Below are 21,186 nucleotides of genomic sequence, written 5' to 3' on the forward strand. Positions count from 1 at the left end.
CCATTAGACATGATCACATGGACACCAATATTCTTATGTTGATTCTAAGATAGCACCGCGGACGGCTGCCTCGGTGTTTTGGTGCGCGATGTTTTGTCTTGTTTTGTTAGTTAATTCAGTTGTTTGCCTAAAAACCAGGAGCTCTTTCACCAGAGAGATGCTCATGAACATCATGGACATAACTCCGGATATTTTATTTCCGACATTCATTTCCTCATCTATCGAAATTTTGGACATTCTGGTCAAAGGTGCGCTCACCTCTGTTCACACGGTGAAGCGGTGGAGGAGAGGTAAACGGTCCGGCGCGGACTTCCCAGACCGCTTCCAGGAATACTCCTCTCCAACGTGCGCTCACTGTGCAACAAACTCGACGAACTCAAGCTACTAGTTAGTGAAAACAGAGACTTCTCATCATCTTCCGTTCTGTGCTTTACGGAGACGTGGCTGTGTGGATCTGTACCAGACTCTGAGCTGCAGCTCGCTGGCTTCCAACTTTTCCGAGTGGACCGCAACACGGAGCTCTCCGGCAAGACGAAAGATGGAGGTAACTGCTTTTACACTAACTCTGGGTGGTGCAACGATGTGACAGTTATTCAACAACACTGTTCTCCTGATCTGGAATATTTTGTCATCAACTGCAAACCCTTTTACTCCCCCCGTGAGTTCGCTTCATTCATTCTGGTCGGTGTTTACATACCACCACAGGCTGACGCTCAAGAGGCTCAGCGCCGCTCACCGATCAGATACTGTGTGTGGAGCGGACTAACCCGGACTCTTGTCCTCGGTGACTTTCACAAAGGAAATCTCACCCGTGAACTGGCATTTGAATACGCAGAGAAAAACAGTATCCCTGTCCCTGTCAATTGGACAGAGAAACAATGTGCAGGTAAGCTAGGGTGTGCAAGAGATCACATGAATCATAATAATGATAAATGTGCTTAATTGACCAATCCCCATGATTCTGTTACTAGACCGATATTAGTGGTTGTCAATCTAGCTGTCGGGATTTTAACTATTACAACATGTGTTGTTATTGTAGTTTTAAAGTGGAAAAAGTAAGTGGACCACTTTACCCCGGCTACGGGGTAAAGTGGGACACAAGACCACTTTTTTAAAAACGATCATATTTTCACTGCCCTTTGTCCTGAAGACATTCTGATAATTTCCATTGCTAGAAAGCATTCTGAATTAATGGGAAATGTGTAAATTTTACTGATATATCATTTTAGCTCGCCTAGAGGGGAGCAAATGTATAAAAGGTCCCACATTACCCGCTCTCCCCAACCATGAATTATTTGGGAAAATGTTAAAAGTAAATGGATCCACTGCCGGATCTGATTTGGCACCAAGGTTGTATGTGTTCTTCTTACCTCATGTCCAAGTTTTGTGGAAAGTTGCTCAGTTGTCTTAGCCTTATCTTTCTCACAAATAAACAGACAAACAAAAATAAGTATGAGTAAAAATAAGTTTAAAAATAACTTCCTCGATGGCGAAAATATGTTTTAAATAAATGATACTGAAGCTGCAAAGTCCCAAATCACACACTGTTTTAATGTTAGTCCATCATATGGAATATCTAGGTGTATGTTTTTGATGGAAAGGAGAATATTGCTCTCTTCAGTGGAACTTCAGTGGAAAAATTGCATGGGTGTGTGTGTTTGGCAAAGTGTGTGTGGGCGTGTGTGCTTGTTTGTGCATGTCTCAATTTCCGTATTCTCATGTGTAGCACACACTGCTCACCCATTCTGTTCAGAGAGAGCTATCACATAAAACACAGACACTAAGAGGAGAAGACCACAGACGGTGAGTGGCTGAATCCCCCCCAGCTTCCAGCATTTTATGAGGTAAGCAAATGTTTCATATAGGGTTGCAGGATTATTTCTTAACTGTATAATTTTGTATTTAATGTCTGTAAAGTGCCAATTCACGAGGTACCTGAGTAACAAAAAGCTTCGGTAATTTACAACTGTAAGGATGGAATTATGCTCAACATATTTTAGATCATTTAGAAGTGTGAGGATTAATGCCTCTGTTTTGCAGCTGAATCTGCTATAAATATTTGCCTCATGGTCAGTGGTTTAGTGATGATTGATGTATTGCTTGACGCCATAACAGCCCTGTGACTGTGTGAGATGGGCTTGGTATTTGGTTTATTGTGTAACCTCTAAGTAGTGTTTATGTGTATTTTTATACAGAGAGTGGTTGAAATGATGGTGTGTGATGTCAAATTGCCTGTTGTGACAATCTTTTTTAGAATGATCCAACAGCTCCGCAGCCCGACTGAGATTTTTAGCCTTTTAAAGATCGCTAATTCTCATTTACATCCCACAAACTTCACTCTCATAAAATTCTGTGAAGAGAAGATGCGCCGATAACCCTCTGCATTTCACCTGACTACCTAAGAGCCAGAAAAACAACACATCTCTCATTAAATTATAGACTATCACACGATGTGAGTGGTGGATGTGTAAAGAAACCACTTATCAACGCCTACTGTATTTCACTAATTGTCACCAGTGTTTCTGTAAAGAACCTAAAACTGTATTTTCGTCACTTTTATACCCGGGAAATCACCTGTTTTTTTCTTTGCTATAGTTGAAAAGAGCAAATACATCTTCAGAGATGGACGGCTGCTGTTGATGTCTCAGAGGAAATTTGTTAAGCATCAGTGTGCTGAGGTTAGCAACGTGCTGTATTAAAGATAAGATCCTTTATCTCCTGTGCAGATAACATGATGGAACGTACCTTTTTCCACCACGAACTTGTATAACCTCATGCCTGTCCTTGGTAACTGACTAATTTCAAACATGTTTTTCTGCAGTGGTGATCTGATAAGCACTTTTCTTCTTTTTTTTGACATTTTGCTGGTTAAAAATGAAATAACCTTTTACGTGTGGGTTCATCTGTGGAAAGATAGCAGAGCTGCCGACTGATCACTACGCGATGCTACGCTGAAAGCCTCAACCCCCAGATATTCACTTTGGTGGCACAGGGATGAATGTACTCTCCTTGTTCAAAAATATATAGTTTCTTTTATAGTCTTAAGCTGTTGTATAGGTTATTTGTGTTTATATAAATGCTTCTTTTTAGTTTTTTTTTCAAATTTTCGGATACTGGATTTGAGGATTTACTTTTTCCCTGCCATGTTTAATAATATCCATATTTTTGTCACAGGAGTGTTCTCCTGCATTATGTCCACTCCCCAATCTTTTCTTTTTTCAGCTTAGTTGAAGCTCACAAGTAAAGAGACCAGGGGCCTTTCCTATGATATAGACCATGCCTCTGTCTGATGTTGGGTTAAGTGAAGCAGGATAACGAAAAGGTTTCCTGGGTGTATTGAAGTTGCTTCGTTTTACCAACCCCTGAACTTAAATGCCATAGATGCCAAATATTAGCTCTGCTGATCATCTCCATTGAAAAATTAAGACATTCCACCGGAGAGGAATGATCTGCTTTTTCCTTTCAATGCTCCAGACAGAATTTAAGGCAACATGTTTCATAGCGAGAGTGACAGGAAATGTATGGGAGAGAGATGGGAAATGCTGGTTAGCTGTGAGTTGAAGCAGCGACTTGTTGCTCAGGGCTTGTGCATCCGGTGTGCATTCTAACCATCAGGTCTCCTGCTGTCTGCCAATGCCTAATTTTAAGTAATGACAGAAAAAAAGAAGCAAAAGCAGACATGAAAATACAATTTAAATGGTCAAACAAAAGGGCAGCATGAGGCCATTTCTTGCATAATTTGATTCTAGTATTCTCTGTGAAGTTTCTGAGACTTATTGTGAAACAGATTTTATCATTCCGTAGGGCAGGTAGCTTCAGGAAACGAAAATTACCGCATAGGTTCCTGCAGACAGCGCATAACTCTGATTATTAAGTCACCTATGTAACTGCAGTATGAAACATGTTCTTCGTTAATTATCAAACCCAATGCAAAACCTTAACTTTTGATTTATTCTTTTAGATAATGGATGCATCCCGACTTCTCATCCTCATCTTTGTGGTGATGTCAACATTTGAATGTTCAGGTAGTGTTTTCATTATGATGATGATGATGAGGAACTGGCATTATGAATGGATATGACCCACATTATCACTGTTTAAACACCTATTGCCCTTGGTTTTTATGAAGTCTTATGTCATCTTTTTTTTCAGGGTCAGATACAGCAGAGCTCCAGTGTGAGGTCAATAGTGAGACCATATACCTGGTTGAAGGAGAAGCGTTATATTTTGTCCATGAAGCTCCGGCTGAGAGCACCTTATCAAACCAAACGTTAAAATGGTACAAAAACAACTCCAGGATTGAATATATCTCGTATGACGAGAAAGAGAGGATACATCTCCATGGTGGAGCGATATTCTTCTTAAATGTTGTCCCCGGGGACTCTGGCCTCTACACTGCCCGGTAAGAAAAGAGAATTTGGGTCGATCTTCTCTGGAGGCGGCCTTTAGAAAAGAACAACGGAACTGGAGATTCTCCGCTCACAACAAAAAAGTTATCTTGACATCTTCGTCTGTGTCATCTATTTGTATGGCTCTTTTCTTTTAGTTTTAGTTTTTTGCGAGTGTCTTGTGTTAGAAGCGAAATCAACACAATCTCCTGCTGTGTTCTCATATCGGCTCCTCCTGACATTCTGCTGACCTCTTACTGCGAGTGTGGTAGGAGAAATGTCGGAACCTTTCACTCAGATATTTGCGCTCACACATACAGTCCCTCTGGAGAATGTCCGAAGGTCTTTTCCGGAGGATAGTACATGTCTGAAAGCAGCTTTAGAGGCTTTTACTTACTTGTATCATTGAACACAACTTCAAATTCATGTCAGCTTCTGATATTTAGGTAACTCATCAAGACACTCTCTCCACTGACCAATCCCAGCAAAATTTCCCTGGTTAAAACTCAAGTGCTTCACCAGATCCTTCAGCCTTACACCACAACACTTGTTTTCACTACTGTTCTTTACTATGACCTAACCCAAGTCCAAACACCATCCTATGTAATTTACCAGGAGGAAAACGCTATCTGAGAGGGGAACAAACTTTGACATACTGGTGTATTTTAAGCAAAAATGAACAAAAACCTGTGACCGGAATAATTTTACCATCTGGGTTGCTTCTCTTCCAGGCTTGAACGCCAAAACGGAGAGTGCAACAACTACATTGTAGAAGTTAAGGTCTTTGAAGCGAGTGAACGAGAGAACCACAAACTCCTGTACGGAGAAATCAAGGACTCCGACCAGAACAAGAATGTTGAATGTCCAGATCGTGCCAAAGAAACATGTATCAAGTTTGGAGGAAACTACACCTGGTACAAGGTGTGATTACAGTGACACCTTTAAGTTCTTCTGACGTTTTTCCAAATTCATTTTCATATTTTTCAAGTAAGTCTTTATTCCCACCGTCTGCGGCAGGACTACAGTCTGCTTCAAGGTCACCATAAAGACAACATGTGGATTCAAAATTCCAGCAAACAAGATGAGGGCGTCTACACTTGCATTTGTACCTGGAGGCACAATGACAGGCTGTACAACACGTCAGGCTCACGGAGGCTATATGTTTTAGGTGAGAGAGCATTTCTGGTCTGTTTCTGATCTATTGTGCATCGTACATCCGCTGTGTAAATGCACGCTTGAGTCTCACACATTTTCGAGTTTCTGTGAAAAACATTGTGGTTTCTTTTTGCTTACAGATACAAAGTCTTACCCTGATGTAGAAATCCTCTCTCCTTTAAACAAGGAGCAGTTTGCAGATGAAAGTAGGATAAGTTCCCTCAATGACCATCTCTATCTGACCTTTATATTATTGATTATTAACATGTTAGTGTTGCCTTTGAGTGGGAAGCCTGTGAATGGATAGAATTGAATTGTTGAATAATGGAAAAAAATGTGCATATTTACCAATGGTAATAAATGTATAAAATGTGTTGTTTTTCTTTCTCCCAGGCCTGGAGCTCAAGTTGAACTGCACAGTTGAATGTGGAAGGAATGTTAAAGATGTTTGTACAGCTAGCTGGTATGTTAATGGAAACCAAGTCAACCAGATGGCCGGATACAATCAAACCATCAAACAGTAAGCCTGATTAAAATATCTTACAACTGAATATTAAACGTTCGAGTGTCAGTTAACTGTTAAAATACACACCAGCTGACATGTCTTCACAGATATGAAAACTTTTATTATACAGTGGAAACAATGCAAAAAATATGTTTTTGTAAAAGTAAAAAGTCCACTTTATTTATAAATTCTGCCATATGTACAGGACAGGGATTGAAATGCCGTTTCTCTCTTATCCCCATTCTCAACATATTAGTTTCATATAACAGATTTTACAAGTACATATAAGTATACAACATAATAAGTACTCAAAATATAGTACTTAGTACGACATAGTATGCAGTTATAAGGCACACGATTTAAAGGATTATAGTAGTGCAAACCAAATTGTTCAATCCATGTATTTTCAATTGAGGTATAACACAGGTAACACAAAATGGGGACAAAGACACGAAGTAAATGGTTAAATGGTTTTGTATTTATATAGTGCTTTTCTAGTCTTGATGACCACTCAAAGCGCTTTACAGTACAGTTTTACATTCACCCATTCATACAGTGCATCTACTCGCAGCACTTTGTTGTTATATGGGGGGCCATTCGGGGTTCAGCATCTTGTCCAAGGACACTTCGGCATGCAGATGGGTCAGACTGGGGATCGAACTGCCGACCTTCAGGTTGGAGGACGACCACTCCACCCCTCAGCCACAGCCGCTCTAAGTAGAGCAATAGGCCCGCCTCATTCGTGGGCAATGCAGACCACTGAGGCTGAACTGAAATTAAATGGTCTGGTTTTTTCGATTGGAGCGACCAGCTCATCTCGCCCTTAGTTCTGAAGTTATACACGACAAGAAAGTTGAAATGCCCCTTCGTTGGGCAGGGAAGGATCCTCAGCTGCAACATGCAACTTCACCACTAGATGTCACTAAATCTTACACATAGAACATTTAAAGTAATACAGGAACAAACAAATAATATAAACAGAACAAAACAATGTTTTAATTTAAATCCTCAGGAAATAACAAGGCCAAAGTCTGAAACGTAATTTCAAAGCCCGAACAGAAAGTTTCAAGTTCTGAGCACATAGAAAAAAACCTTGAATTAATCTTTGTGTATATGTCTGCCCTGAACCACTTCACTCTGTTGTTTCCTCATCTTTAATTAGCCAAACTCTGTGTCCTCTGTCAGAATCATGGAGATGCCTTCAAAGACCACCATCACCACTGCGATCCTGACCATTAAAAAAGTGTCAGCAAAGGATTTTCGGGCTGAATTCAAATGCAGAGGCATAGGTTCTTACACAGCCAAATCAGCCACTTTAACGCTGAAGCGGAGAGGTCAGTCTGTCGTCCAATCATAAGACTTTATTCTTGGCTGATGGAAATAATGGGTGATTTTAATCCTTGACTATACTCATCGTGCAGTTTTACATATTTAACTTACTTTCTTGGACTTTGTTTTCCAGCGTCAATAACTTCGTTGGTCATTAGAGCCGTGTGTGTGCTGCTCGTGTGTGTGTTTGCTGCTGTGCTGGTGAAGTGCTTTGCTGTCGACCTCGCACTCTTGTTCAGACCCTGCTTCCACCTGAGAAGTCACGAGAAAGGTAAGGAGGGGAATTTTCTGTTTAATAATAGATTTTGTTGCAGGAACCCATTACTTCACACACCTGCCGTCAGGTCCAAGTATTTTTTAAGATGGTGTTTTTAGCATTCTCTATTTTTCTTTTAAGAACTGATGTCATTTTGTAAGTCACATAACTCACATAATATTGATTCACTCCAGAAGTGTGGTCGAGCTGCATGATCTCAGCAGAAAGTAAATGAGACAAAACTGGACAAAACCATTTTTCCGTGAATTTCCTTGCATTTAACAGATGCGAGGATGTACGACGCTTACGTGGTGTACCAGATGCAGAAGATGGACAAGGTCACAGAGAACACACTCTGTCAGTTCATCACACAGGTTCTACCCTCCGTCCTGGAGGAAAAGTGTGGATATCGACTCTTCATCCAAGGGAGGGATGACATACCTGGAGAAGGTATGAATAATATTTCTTATTTTTTGTTTGTGTTTTAGTTTTAGATGCACAGCCACTAATATATGAAATTTGTTAGAATCTGATGGAAATGATGGATAAAACCACTAGAAAGTGGCCACCAGATGATTCACAGGCAATCCAAGCAAAGTTGAATTGCTGGTTTCTGAACTTGGATGTACTGTAAGTCGGATGTTTGACTTCCATCCTTGGATCCTCCAACTAGTCTGTCGGAAATGAAGAAGATTCTTGGCTGAGAGTGGAAACGTTTTCCAAGTACCTCAAACGCCATTTTCTTTTGATCCAACTTCAAACTCAACTTCTAAACACCATATGAGGATACATAGTTATTGGCCCATTCAAGAGATGCCATAATAATAGTGAAGCAATTTAAAGTCAAGAATAGTATCAGTTTCTCCCTCCTCTCTCTTCACATGTCTTCCTCTCTTCTCTTTTTGCTTTGACCAGTGAAAATTGAAACTATTAAAATGTGCTAAACTAAAAAAAAACATTGTGTCCATGTGAATCCAGGTGAAAATAGTGACATGACAAAAATGTTTTGCAATAAACTTTGCACTCTGTCAGGCGCATTATAACACTTTATGTTTTTAGGTTTTATTCCCAGTTTTTAGGTTTTATTCCCAGTTTTAGTTTTTTTTATCTTTCATGTGTTATATACTTTAGGGCTTTATGTTTTTAAGTGATTTTAAAGCAGGTGAAATATTTAACTCACTTTTATTCTGCATTGTGGTTTTGGGTCTTACATCAGAATCAGAATCAGGTTTATTGGCCAAGTAAGTTTGCACAAACAGGGAATTTGACTCGGTAAAGTGGCTCTCAGGTGCTTACACAGAATACACATCACAAAAACAAACATAACAAAACAAAACAAAGCAAAACAAAACAATACAAACAGTCCGAACAGTGCGACGGTCTAAGAAAAGAAGTGCAGGTGTGCATATTATAATTATCCAGTGAGGGTGAAGTAAGTCTCACAAGGACATGATATGTCCTTGTCGGCAGTTCCTGTTTGTTTGTTGCACAATGTATTGTTTTGCAGCTGCTGTAGCACATTGGCCCAAGAAAAACATTCTCTTTGGGGACAATAAAGTACAATTGATTTGATTTGATTGATTTATAAATCGAATGATTGATTGAATGATTGGGAGTTTTTCACAGGAGACAGAGATTTGGGTCAAGACTCTTTCACCCTTTCATCTTTTTTGGTCAGAACTTCTCCCATGGGACTCATTGAAGTGGTCCAGAGGCTCCTAAAAACCTAAAGCTAAATTTGAAACACAAATACACAAGGTTGTCTTTAAAGGTTTTTTATGACATTGTGTTTATTTTTTATTTTTTTGTGCTATAATCATAAGGAAGCACTTTTCATATCTCTGCATTACATTACATTGTTTTTGTGATGTCTTAGACCACATGGAGCTGGTGGAGAACAACATGAAGCAGAGCAGGAGACTGATGGTGATCCTCACCCCAGGTTCAGGATCAGGCTGTGAAATGACTGATCAACATCCCGACTCGCTCTGTGATTCAGTGATAGGAGGGTTTGACTGGCAGGTATACGAGTCTGAGAAATTCAGAGTAAAACCATCAGGACAATAATGATATATAATATTTGTTATATATTAGCATATGCTATGTCTGCTTTTCGGTTTATTTATGTTACTTGTGTTTCTTTTCAATGTTTCTGATGAAGTGGATTCACTGAGGTTTGAGGGTCTTTTTTCTGATATTTGCCTAAAGTTGTGACCAAGAGTAAATATTGTTTGAAAATAATATTTACAATTATCTAGAGATGATTATTAAATAAAAAACATAAATATTACAATTTGTCATTTTAAAATCCATCAATTTTGAATCCTTATAGAGCAGTTTTATAACTTGACATGAGATGGTAAAATGGTATATTTTTGAAGATTAAGACGAAAGAAAATATTGATATTAGCTTCTTGTCTTTTGTGCTACTTTGCCAAACATTATCTTTGATTTCTCTATCTGAACTTGTATCACCCTGTAAGTATAGACAATTCAAATAAAGGCCATCTGTGATTTTCCAGGTTGGGCTCCACCATGCTCTGGTGCAGAGGGAGATGAGTGTGATTCTGATCCAGCTGGGAGACACTGGGCCACAGGGATACACACACCTCCCCATTGGCCTGCAGCATTTGATTCGAAAAAGCGCCCCCATCAGGTGGCCAGATGTTTCGCGTAATGCTGCTGCGCGTAACTCACGCTTCTGGAAGAGAGTTCGATACCTGATGCCGGCCACACCTGCTAAGAGGTGTCCACAGTCTGCTCTTATTTGAGATAAAGAAGAGTTGTCTGGTGTTTTTACAGGATCTCACTGCTCACTTTTTATTTTAGGAGACTCATCAATGTGCTGCTGTTTGTGTTTATCATGCTTTTTTGGGGAATTTTGTGATATTCACTGCTCTCTCCTAATGACTTGAAGTTGCCCAGGTAGTCTGAGTCCTTTACTGTTTTGTTTTGAACTTTTATCGTAAAAAGTTGTGAATGTCCTAGGGGCAGCATCTTACAGAGGCTACACATTCATATCCATTCCTTATTGTTCAAGTATTAAACCAATATGGTGTGTTTAAATACAGAGTATGTAGTTCTGTACAATGTTATTATTCTAAAGAAAAAGGGTGAGAAGTTGTAAGAAAATACTTTTATATGTTTTGAATACCACAAATTATTTTATTTCATAGTCAAGTAATAGTTTCTTGTGCTTTGTCCTTTTTTTCTTGTTAACATGACCATTTGTTTTGGTTAGATAAATATAATATTAATATAGAGTATTTTTTTTAAATGATAAATAATTTTTATAGGGTTTTCTTATACTGTTGGATTGACCTTTTGACCTTTTAATAAATATTTCTTGATTTTTAACTGTTGTTGCAGTTATTTACCTCAGCATTGAATTCCTTAAAATATGTCATGTATGAGTGATATTGTATGCGCTTGATAAAAAGATACAGAAGCACACATTCATTTTTATTTTTATTTTACAAATATGGTTTCTGTCATTTTAGGTAGTTTTTATCACACTGTATGTTGTGCTTGTGTTTCTCATAAGTTCTATTTTAATAAGTTGTTTGATGCTATAGAAACATGGCATTATATCAGATATTATATATGATATTAGTATATCAGCACGAACTTCGTGCTGCAGCTCCATTTTATCACCACTGTGAGATGGCAGTGACCCTGTTCAGGATGTGTTGGCTTTACTTTTGTACAGTTTGAGGAAGAGAAAACACAACACACACAAATTAGAGACACATTGTCTATTTTTATTTACAGTCTGTGAGAGTGTCTTACAAAGTTGCCCTGAATGTGTATTCCTGTCGGAGTGTTAAAATCACAAAATAAACAAATAAAGTAACTTTATCTTCAGTGTCATTAACATGTACATGCATATGTTGCAGCCCTCACAGAATTTGACCACATATCAGAATATCTGCCTATTATTCTGTTTTCATTCCACCAAGATTTTCCTATCGCACCAACAAGATACAGTGCCTTGCATAAGTATTCACCCCCTTTGGACTTTTCTACATTTTGTCATGGTATAACCACAGATTAAAATTTATTTCATCGTGAGTTTATGTAATGGACCAACACAAAATAGTGCATCATTTGGAAGTGGGGGGAAATATTACATGGATTTCACAATTATTTACAAATAAAAATCTGAAAAGTGTTGAGTGCATATGTATTCACCCCCTTTACTGTGAAACCCCTAACAAAGATCTGGTGCGACCAATTGCATTCACAAGTCACATTTGCAAGTCACATAATTAGTAAATAGGGTCCACCTGTCTGCAATTTAATCTCAGTATAAATACACCTGTTCTGTGACGGACTCAGAGTTTGTTGGAGATCATTACTGAACAAACAGCATCATGAAGACCAAGGAGCTCACCAAACAGGTCAGGGATAAAGTTGTGGAGAAATATGAAGCAGGGTTAGGTTATAAAAAAATATCCAGAGCTTTGAACATCTCTCTGAGCACCATAAAATCCATCATAAGAAAATGGAAAGAATATGGCACAACCGCAAACCTACCAAGAGGAGGCCGTCCACCCAAACTGAAGAGTCGGACAAGGAGAAAATTAATCAGAGAAGCAACCAGGAGGCCCATGGTTACTCTGGAGGAGTTGCAGAGATCCACAGCTGAGGTGGGAGAATCTGTCCACAGGACAACTATTAGTCGTCTACTCCACAAATCTGGCCTTTATGGAAGAGTGGCAAGAAGAAAGCCATTGTTGAAAGGGATCCATAAAAAATCCCGTTCTGAGTTTGCCAGAAGCCATGTGGGAGACACAGCAAACATGTGGAAGAAGGTGCTCTGGTCAGATGAGACCAAAATTGAACTTTTTGGCCTCAATGCAAAACGCTATGTGTGGCGAAAACCCAACACTGCCCATCACCCTGAGCACACCATCCCAACAGTGAAACATGGTGGTGGTAGCATCATGCTGTGGGGATGCTTCTCTTCAGCAGGTACAGGGAAACTGGTCAGAATAGAGGGAAAGATGGATGGAGCCAAATACAGGGAAATCCTTGAAGAAAATCTTATGCAGTCTGCAAAAGACTTGAGACTGGGGCGGAGGTTCATCTTCCAGCAGGACAATGACCCTAAACATACAGCCAGAGCTACAAAGGAATGGTTTGGATTAAAGAATGTTAATGTCTTAAAATGGCCCAGTCAAAGCCCAGACCTCAATCCAATAGAGAATCTATGGCAAGACTTGAAGATTGCGGTTCACAGACGGTCTCCATCCAATCTGACTGAGCTTCATCTTTTTTGCCAAGAAGAATGGACAAACCTTTCCATCTCTAGATGTGCAAAGCTGGTAGAGACATACCCCAAAAGACTTGCAGCTGTAATTGCAGCGAAAGGGGGTTCTACCAAGTATTGACACAGGGGGGTGAATACTTATGCACCCAACAGATGTCAACTTTTTTGTTCTCATTATTGTTTGTGTCACAATAAAATTTATTTTGCACCTCCAAAGTACTATGCATGTTTTGTTGATCAAACGGGAAAAAGTTTATTTAAGTCTATTTGAATTCCAGTTAGTAACAGTACATAATGGGAAAAAGTCCAAGGGGGGTGAATACTTATGCAAGGCACTGTAGATGCACGACAGAAAACTTGCACCAGCAACCAAATGCATGTACCTGCCACACGAGAACATAAAGTGTCTCTAAGTCCTCAGATGAGGATGGGGTAATAGAGGACAGCTTGTAGTCACTGAATAAAGCTTCTGATTTGATAACATTAAATCCCTGTAAGAAAGAGAGTCGGTAAAAAAATGCATAACATCACATGAACCCAAATGCATGACAGACTTAATCTATGTAGCATACAAAGAGATGTTTGTTGAGTTAGAAGGTGCTGTTCTGTCGAGCCAGAAAGTAATCCAGTTTCCTTTCCCTATTGGGTTTGAAGAGGACGTAAAGGAAAACAGAAACCACACAGAGGAAGCAGGACACAGCCACTGCAGCGACCACCAGCCATGTGAATGTGGAGTCTGCAAAGAGGGAGACGAAGGTAAATTATATACTGCAGGGTATTTATATACAGTACAGTAAAGTACAGGAAACAACTTACCCTCCAGATGAAGCTGGGCCACTACTTCCTGTCTTCCTGCTTGGTTCTGAGTGACACACTTCAGCTCCGTCCCGACATCTTCTTCCGTTACCGACACGACAGCGAGCCTCAACTCAATCTGGCAGCCTTCTGTCACCTTGGTTACCCTGGAGACATTAAGACAGAAAAGAGTATAAGAGTATATATTTTTTTAACATATTGTATATATATATATATATATATATATATATATATAATATGTTGTGCACACAAACAAACACTGACCTTCTTCCCCCCTGCAGCGCCCGCACATCCAGGTACGATGACTCCACTGATTGGCCATTGACGAGCCATTTGACCTCAGTGGAGTCTGCCTGGTGACATCTGGTGAGCACTTTGCAGGACATCTCCAGTCCTGAGCCTGAAGGAGGTCAGAGGTGAGTTGATGTGTAAGACTTTGTTGAATCTGATTTTATGCATTTTGAATATTAAACATTTCTCACCATGTGGACTTTCAAAAATACTCCCGTTCAACGGCGAAACAATCACAGGTGGTGAAGCTAAAACATAAAGACACATTCAGACATCAGGATGGAAGTTAAAAGAGAGGACATCAATAATCTGGGAGCAGTAGCATTGATCTAATTGTTCCCCACCAAAATAAAAGCTCATTAAAACTCACCTTGATCAGTGCTGTAGCTGCTGCTGTTTCTCCCAGGGACAGAGGTCACAGAGACATCAGGTGCAGTGGTACTGATCTGTGGTTCTGGTCCTGGCACACCTAAAATCCCACAGACACACAAATCTAGAATTAGTCATGATAATAAATTATGCTGTGCTTGTAGAGTTATTGGATCTAGTGTGAGTTTGAGTTGTGTGGTACGTTAGTGTGTTGCCCCCTTTAGGCCACTAGAGGACAGAGCATGCTACTAATTACACTAATATATCTCACTCAGGTTTATAGATTTGTGCAACTCATTTTCTTTTTCCAAAATTACTAATTTCCATTTGTTATATGAGGAATCTTGTTTTACACTGTATATATTCTGCTCACATTGTATATATTGTATATAATACTTTGTATATCTCCTCATGTCTATATTGCATTTTTCCTTATTTACAACATTGACAAATTTATCTGTGATTTCTGTGTTTTTCATCCTTTAACACAGCAAACATAGAGTTGGACAAATAAAGGATTATTTTATCTCACCGTATGTATGCTGACGTTTGAAAAGGTAAACTGGCATCATTAATAAATGTATATGTATATTTATATATACATAGGAGCAATTCACTTTCTTTATGTAAACATACGTACACAGTTAGAAAATAGGATTGGGTACTTATTTGCAGAACATGTGGCTGCAACATTTTTTTGTCTGCAGCAGCAGCCTTCATAAGGAGCTGCATGCAAATATGCACGGCTACACTTGATATCAATAATGCATATTGTTTAACAATGCCAATGCTCATTTATAGGTGTATTTTCCAATCTGCAGTAGAAATGGTTTAGACAAGTGGTGAATGTTGTAACATCCCGTACCCTACCTTCCACGTTAAGCAGGATGACCCTGCTGACTTTGTACTGCTGCTGGTCGATGAGCACTCGGAGCTGACAGGTGTACACCCCTGCATGTGAGCAGCTCACTGCAGGGATCCTCAGGTTAGCACTGTCCCGGCGGAGGGAGCCCGCTCTGCCTGACTGAAAAGCAGTGGAGCTGTTTTCCTGTTAGAAAATCCCAGGTCACAGGACACGTCACTCACAGGGAAAGAGCAAGGCACCAGTAGTGAAACAGTTGAGGGTTTAATGTGTTCTCGGGCCTTTTGAAGCACTGTCTTTTTGAAAGTATAAGATATGAAGATGTTTGGTGTGCTCCACTGGTAGATGAGTTTGTGTTAACAAACACCTTGACAGTTTAATAACTTCTATATGACTTCTGTAGGCCTTGATTGGCAGATACCAGAAATAACTCTCGTCTTAGTGTCCGACTACAGGCATCATTATAAATCTATGGTATGCTTTACTATTATTTATCAAATTATTTTATTTAATTAATATCGACTGACACTTCATTTTTTTAACGTGATATCATTTTGAGCTTATTGCCCAGTCATACTTGAACCAGTCCAAATATTATACATTTACAATCACTCAACATACTAAGACTCACTGAACAAAATGCATGGTTCTGGACTGAATTATCAAATTGGCTTGACTGGACAAATGTTAGTGCCACCAAAAATCTTCATCTTAAAGTATTTCATCTCTTCAATCAAATACAAGAGTCTCAGTCTTTTAAAACAGATTTAAACCTTTAGATTTCATAATTTTCTGAAATTAAAAATAATTTAACCAATTACATCTCAGTAACTTATCAACTAGTTATTTAACTGTTTGTTATATTATTATTATTATTATTATTATTATTATTATTAATATTAATATATCATTGTTGTTAATAGGTATTTGTCCTCTCACCTTGTACCACTCTATCAGTCTGTCTGTACTGTTGAAGTCACTCAGCGACGGGCATCTGAACGTCAGCCTCTCTCCCACCATGGCTGAAATCTGATAAGACACTTTCTCCATGTCCACAGAGCTGGACTCGAACACTTCTAGCGTGATATTCCCAGTGATACAGTAGGTGTCATTCCTGGGGGACAAAAGTGAGGAGAACAATTTTAAGCTAGAGGTATCAAGGGGTTGTAGCAGGGGCGGGTCCAGGGGCAGGGGGCCAGGGGGGCACTGATCCCAGCTGAAATATGATTGGCCACTGAAGTACCCCTGTCGTGTTAGTGTTATTTGTGTGAAGAGTTTTATTGAATAACACAAAGTTTTTGAACTATAAACAATTTAAAAAATATAAACCCTAACCCTTCAGTAATGTGGGGTTTTGCTCAAAGCAATAAAGCTAAAAGAAAAATACTTAAATATTCACATTACTGAATCAGGGACTGTTTGTGGATGTTGGACATATAATTTGCCTTGAAATGTGTAAATTGTGGCTCCTGATTTAGAAAAATTCGAGTTAATTTTTCACCGTGAAACTTTGCATCGGTCTGTCAAGTTTCTTTAATATGATTCTGCTCATATATTTGTTCTTAGTCGACTCTGACCATAACTTCTCTCTGGATTGAGACAAGAGAAAAGGCACGGCCTTCTAAAAAATTCACAGGGACAAAAAAAAGGACATTTCTGTCTGTAATATACTGTATCAGCAATCAGTTATAAAAAGTAGTATAGTAGTATATGTTAAACTTCCAGAGAAATTATATAAACGACTGTAGGCCTTTAAATCTTTAGTACATATATTGCATGCTTACGCACCATTTCCAAATACTGTTGAGTCGAGCACATACAAAATGCCAGTACAGTGGAAAATGCTCTTCACCTGTAAGTGCAGATATATTCCCCTGAGTCTGAAGCCTGAGCTGGGAGGAGCCACAGCTGCTTCTCACGCTGCTGGACACGCCCGTTGCTGTCATAGGCCACGCCTCCTGTCTCATTGTCCTTGGTGATGAGGAACCTTGCTTTTGGGGGGGCGATGTTTAGGGCTCTGAGGACGCTCTTGAAGATCGGGAAGGAGATGATGATAGGTTCACCCTCCACCCTGAATACGTTCACCTCTGAAGTCACCAGGTAGCAGCCGTCTGCTGGGGAAACAAAAAACTTTATTATAGCAGATAGAATAACAGATTATTATGATAAAAGATCAAGTTGATATTGGTTAATTCCTAAAATATCAGATATTGACCAGTCTGGTTCTGAAATAACAACAGCAGCCTGATAATATGTAATGCCATTGCTGTCTTCACCAGGACAAATCGACATGGAGCTTTAACTCAAGCTTGAAGAAAAATTTTGTTCGGAATCTTCCCCCTTTCAAAGACAAGGGCTGCTGCTTTTTTATTTATGAGGTAAGCCTGAGACAAACACCTTTATTATCATGGAATGGTCTCATCAAACCTAAACTCTGACATTTTTCAGCATAAGTCTTTCTTATGTACTGGTCTTTAATGTGTCTTGCCTTTAGGAATCTTGGACACTTGGTCCAGGGAGGATATAGACAAATAAAAATTAAGCAGATGGGGTCTTATTTATCAGACTGAAAGAAAACTGCTTTCAAAAACCAGGAGAAAATAAAACTAACAATGGCTTGCAAAACAAATTTGCTCCAAACAGGTAAAAGTAACAAATAGCGGGTTGTAAAAGACAAATAAGTAAAAAAAGCAGTCAAATCAAGAGTATGTGGTGTTAGGTGTTCAGAACGCTGTAAGGTGTAGATTTGAAAAGGCCTCCTGTTGGTTGAGTTTTCTTTGTCTGTACCTATTCGTAAGGTTTGTTTTCATAGTTTGAGTTCTATATATTCTGTTCGATTTGTGTTTTCTTTGAATTTTTAGTTATTAACTAAAAGGTTTATGGTTAGAGTGTAACATATTATTTATTGATTATAAATAACAATAAATAAAAAGAAAATAGAACCAAATATATGGAGCGTACATTAAGAAGATCAACTATGCCTATGAAAGACTCGTATCAGCTGATATTATCTGCAGTCAATATATCGATCAGGCTCTAATACAAAGACTTATCTCATAAACATATAGTGAATGGAGCCTGAGATTCTATCTAAAAGCACAGAGTTTAAATTTGTTCAGGTTTTTTTCTGAATGCCACAAAGACCCCTCACATTGTCATGTGACACTGACTTTCACTGTGAACAAGTTATCAAATACATTATTATATTATATTAACAGTATTCTCACCATTCATGGTCAGAGGCGGTAACCAAGGTTTTCCAGACACATATTCACCGATGACCAAAGCAAACATCAGAGCCCAGAGGACCATGATGAGCACAGAAATCTGAAAGAAAAGACCCAACCACAAGAATGTGAGGTGATGTCTGATTACTGAAACGTCTCTGTGAACAGATAATTGGGTTTTAATACAACACAGTTTGAAAAACTCAAATCTGGGATTTTGTTGATGTTGTTACCTCGAGCAGTTAAAAGTTTCCTTGACGTTTATCTTTGTTCCGACTCTTTGTAACACGTAAAAATTGTGACATCACGAAAGTTGTCATCTGACTCTCAAACACTAAATTTAACCACAGTGGATTACAAACAGCTACGGATATAGTGAGTCACATTAAACGGTTAAAGGCCACTTCCATCAGAGGTCAGCAAAATGTAATTAGAATTACATTTAATCCAAAAAGGATTCTCAATTTAGTATTGTATACTATTGGTGAATTATGATAAACTATATAGTTTTTTGTAAACTCTGCTTCTAAAAAGTGCTATATAAAGGAAGTTTATTGTTGTTATTATTATTATTATTATTATTATTGTTATTATTATTATTATTATTAGTAGTAGTAGTAGTAGTACATGTAGTAGTATATACTTATACCATGTACTGTTTATTATTAACACAACTTAATTTAATAGATAACAAAAGATGTCAGGGCCTCTGTGTGGAGATAATATTAAAATTAACTATATATTTTCTATTTATGAGCATTAGATTCTATCACACAAATTTAATTTCTACTCTGTTGTATTGTATTGGATTCTATTCTGTTCTGAGTTTTAGTTGAGTTTCTTTAGGGAACTCTCATATGTCCTTGCAGAGAATTTCTGCAACAGACTTAAATCATAATTTCCATGGAAACAGGCCAATTTTCACTTCCGCTTCTGTTTCCTTGCCTATTATTGCAGGATCAGCTGACACACACACACACCCATACACACACACAAACACACACACACACACACACACACACAGAAACACACAAACGACGAGTGAAGAATTCCCCAATAAAAGCTTTGTCTCAGTGTGTCGTCAGAGGGCAATTCTATTCATAAAATCAGAGGGAGTGCTATTGCTGTAAATTAATATCCACACATGAATAACAATGGATTAGGTATCTGTGTGTGTCTGTGTGTGTGTGTGTGTGTGTGTGTGTGTGTGTGTGTGTGTTTGTGTGTGTGCATAATGTTAAATCACTTTGTGAAAAGCTATTACATGGATCATATTAATATTATCGAATGAATCTCAATGTTTTGTAAATGAATACAGTAAAAAAGGAGTAAAAACTAAAAATGGTATGATGTGATATGTAATTGTATGTAAATATGTATAGTGTGATGTATATGTTTGCATATATATAATGTATATGTACACAGATCGATAAAAACATATTTTTGCACAAATATTTTACCATATACATATACATATACATGTACACACGATGTTGCCTACAGTATGTTTCAGTGTACTCACGGTGTATAGCGAGCGGCCCAGGCAGTGGGAGGTCAGGCAGATGTGATTAGAGCGTGGAGTGGAGCAGCATGTGGTCGTCTCCTGTTGCCTCAGGGGGAACCTGCGCTCCCTTTTCTAGGTTCCCACCCCTCTCAGATGGAAATTTCACAGGTTTCCCAATGTAACGCAGTGTCCTGTACAGCTCACCACTGATGTCTGCTGACACACACACACAAACACACACACACGCACACACACGCTACCCAAATCCCATCTACAGGTACTCCCTTAGGGTTGTATGTTTACATCTGTTGCTGCTGTTTCTCTGACATCAGCAGTCTCTTGCATCAGTGGTGGTCATCTCCATGTTTGTTTTAGCACAAGACCACACAAACACACACACACACACACATGCAACACAACACACAAACACACACACACATAAACACACACACACACACACACACACAGGCATCCATATATTCAGTGGAACATTTTTCTCACTAATCATGTAGCTTTGCAGAGTTTGAAGATATTCATCTCTGATATTTCTGTTAAATCTATTTATTACTATTGTACTATTGCTCTACTATTGTTCAGCCATGGATAGTGGCGTAAATAGAGCAGTCTCACAGCTCAGGGACGTCTTGACAGCTTCTGTGTTGTTTCTTCAGCATTAATACATCATGATTAGTAATTACACGCCAACCATACAATAATGAAACATTTGAAACTCCCTAATCTTTCTTGTAAGGCCAGGACGTGCGTGTGCGCAAATTCATCAGGTGGCGTTCGATACTGCAGTGAGGTAGAAACCAGTCCAGTCAACTTTCAGGTGATGCAACACAGTGAATCTCTGCTTCCAGATCCAGACTTTTGAAAGTTTGAGCTCTGGCACCCCTTTTTTAAGTTTTTCAACCAGAGTTTATTAAAATACTCAGTAGGATCAGAGCCCCCCCAAAAAGTTTGCACAATAAAAGGTTAAAGTTTATAGTGGAAGGAGACACCAGGTCCTGAGAACGGTATTACATTTATTATCAACTCCATCTGTTTGTGAATCAAATAATAACTATTTCGGTTATGGGTTAGTTTCCATGACAGCCTTGCCTCCAAACAGCTTGCATCACGTCAGAATCCTCGAGTCACCTGTGAGATCATATTGGACCAAGCCCATTGAGGATAAATATGTCAAACTGAGTCATGCACATGAGATTG

At 38.8% G+C, this 21,186-nt stretch overlaps 2 protein-coding genes across 6 annotated transcripts; one reads left to right on the top strand and one right to left on the bottom strand.

The window, feature by feature from the left end:
* Positions 1-121: 121 nt before the first annotated feature.
* Positions 122-10,990, top strand: il1rl1 (interleukin 1 receptor-like 1). 4 transcript variants are annotated; one of them, XM_053439684.1, is made up of 15 exons: positions 122-544; positions 706-886; positions 1,754-1,844; positions 2,596-2,678; positions 3,962-4,025; positions 4,153-4,402; positions 5,120-5,309; positions 5,406-5,556; positions 5,684-5,749; positions 5,937-6,063; positions 7,234-7,382; positions 7,511-7,648; positions 7,919-8,083; positions 9,510-9,655; positions 10,156-10,990. In XM_053439684.1, exons 4-15 carry the CDS (start codon positions 2,640-2,642, stop codon positions 10,402-10,404), a joined length of 1,734 nt encoding a protein of 577 aa, XP_053295659.1. In that variant the 5' UTR covers positions 122-544; positions 706-886; positions 1,754-1,844; positions 2,596-2,639; the 3' UTR covers positions 10,405-10,990. The 4 variants fall into 4 exon arrangements, with proteins under 4 accessions (XP_053295659.1, XP_053295658.1, XP_053295660.1 ...); XM_053439683.1 differs by having other exon boundaries at positions 122-886; XM_053439685.1 differs by lacking the exons at positions 122-544; positions 706-886 and having other exon boundaries at positions 912-1,844.
* A 383-nt stretch (positions 10,991-11,373) lies between these two features.
* LOC128455809 (interleukin-1 receptor type 2) lies at positions 11,374-20,202 on the bottom strand. Of its 2 annotated transcripts, none has more exons than XM_053439692.1 (10): positions 19,993-20,202; positions 18,471-18,570; positions 17,096-17,354; positions 16,183-16,357; positions 15,252-15,429; positions 14,383-14,481; positions 14,204-14,260; positions 13,986-14,121; positions 13,722-13,867; positions 11,374-13,641 (listed from the first exon to the last, which is right to left on the bottom strand). In XM_053439692.1, the coding sequence occupies exons 2-10, from the start codon at positions 18,553-18,555 to the stop codon at positions 13,496-13,498; spliced, it is 1,281 nt and encodes a 426-aa protein (XP_053295667.1). In that variant the 5' UTR covers positions 18,556-18,570; positions 19,993-20,202; the 3' UTR covers positions 11,374-13,495. The 2 variants fall into 2 exon arrangements, with proteins under 2 accessions (XP_053295667.1, XP_053295665.1); XM_053439690.1 differs by having other exon boundaries at positions 17,096-17,357; positions 19,993-20,197.
* Between the last annotated feature and the right edge of the window lie 984 nt (positions 20,203-21,186).

Source organism: Pleuronectes platessa, chromosome 14, assembly GCF_947347685.1.
Source record: "Pleuronectes platessa chromosome 14, fPlePla1.1, whole genome shotgun sequence".
Classification (NCBI taxonomy): domain Eukaryota; kingdom Metazoa; phylum Chordata; class Actinopteri; order Pleuronectiformes; family Pleuronectidae; genus Pleuronectes; species Pleuronectes platessa.

Coding starts and splice junctions, on each gene's coding strand:
- LOC128455809 (XM_053439690.1), bottom strand. CDS start 18,555: ATGGTCCTCTGGGCTCTGATGTTTGCTTTGGTCATCGGTGAATATGTG. Junction 14,482..15,251: donor CATCCTGCTTAACGTGGAAG/GTAGGGTACGGG, acceptor GTGGGATTTTAG/GTGTGCCAGGACCAGAACCA. Junction 13,868..13,985: donor GCGCTGCAGGGGGGAAGAAG/GTCAGTGTTTGT, acceptor TAATGTCTCCAG/GGTAACCAAGGTGACAGAAG.
- il1rl1 (XM_053439683.1), top strand. CDS start 2,640: ATGTCTCAGAGGAAATTTGTTAAGCATCAGTGTGCTGAG. Junction 2,679..3,961: donor TTAAGCATCAGTGTGCTGAG/GTTAGCAACGTG, acceptor TTATTCTTTTAG/ATAATGGATGCATCCCGACT. Junction 5,557..5,683: donor ACGGAGGCTATATGTTTTAG/GTGAGAGAGCAT, acceptor TTTTGCTTACAG/ATACAAAGTCTTACCCTGAT.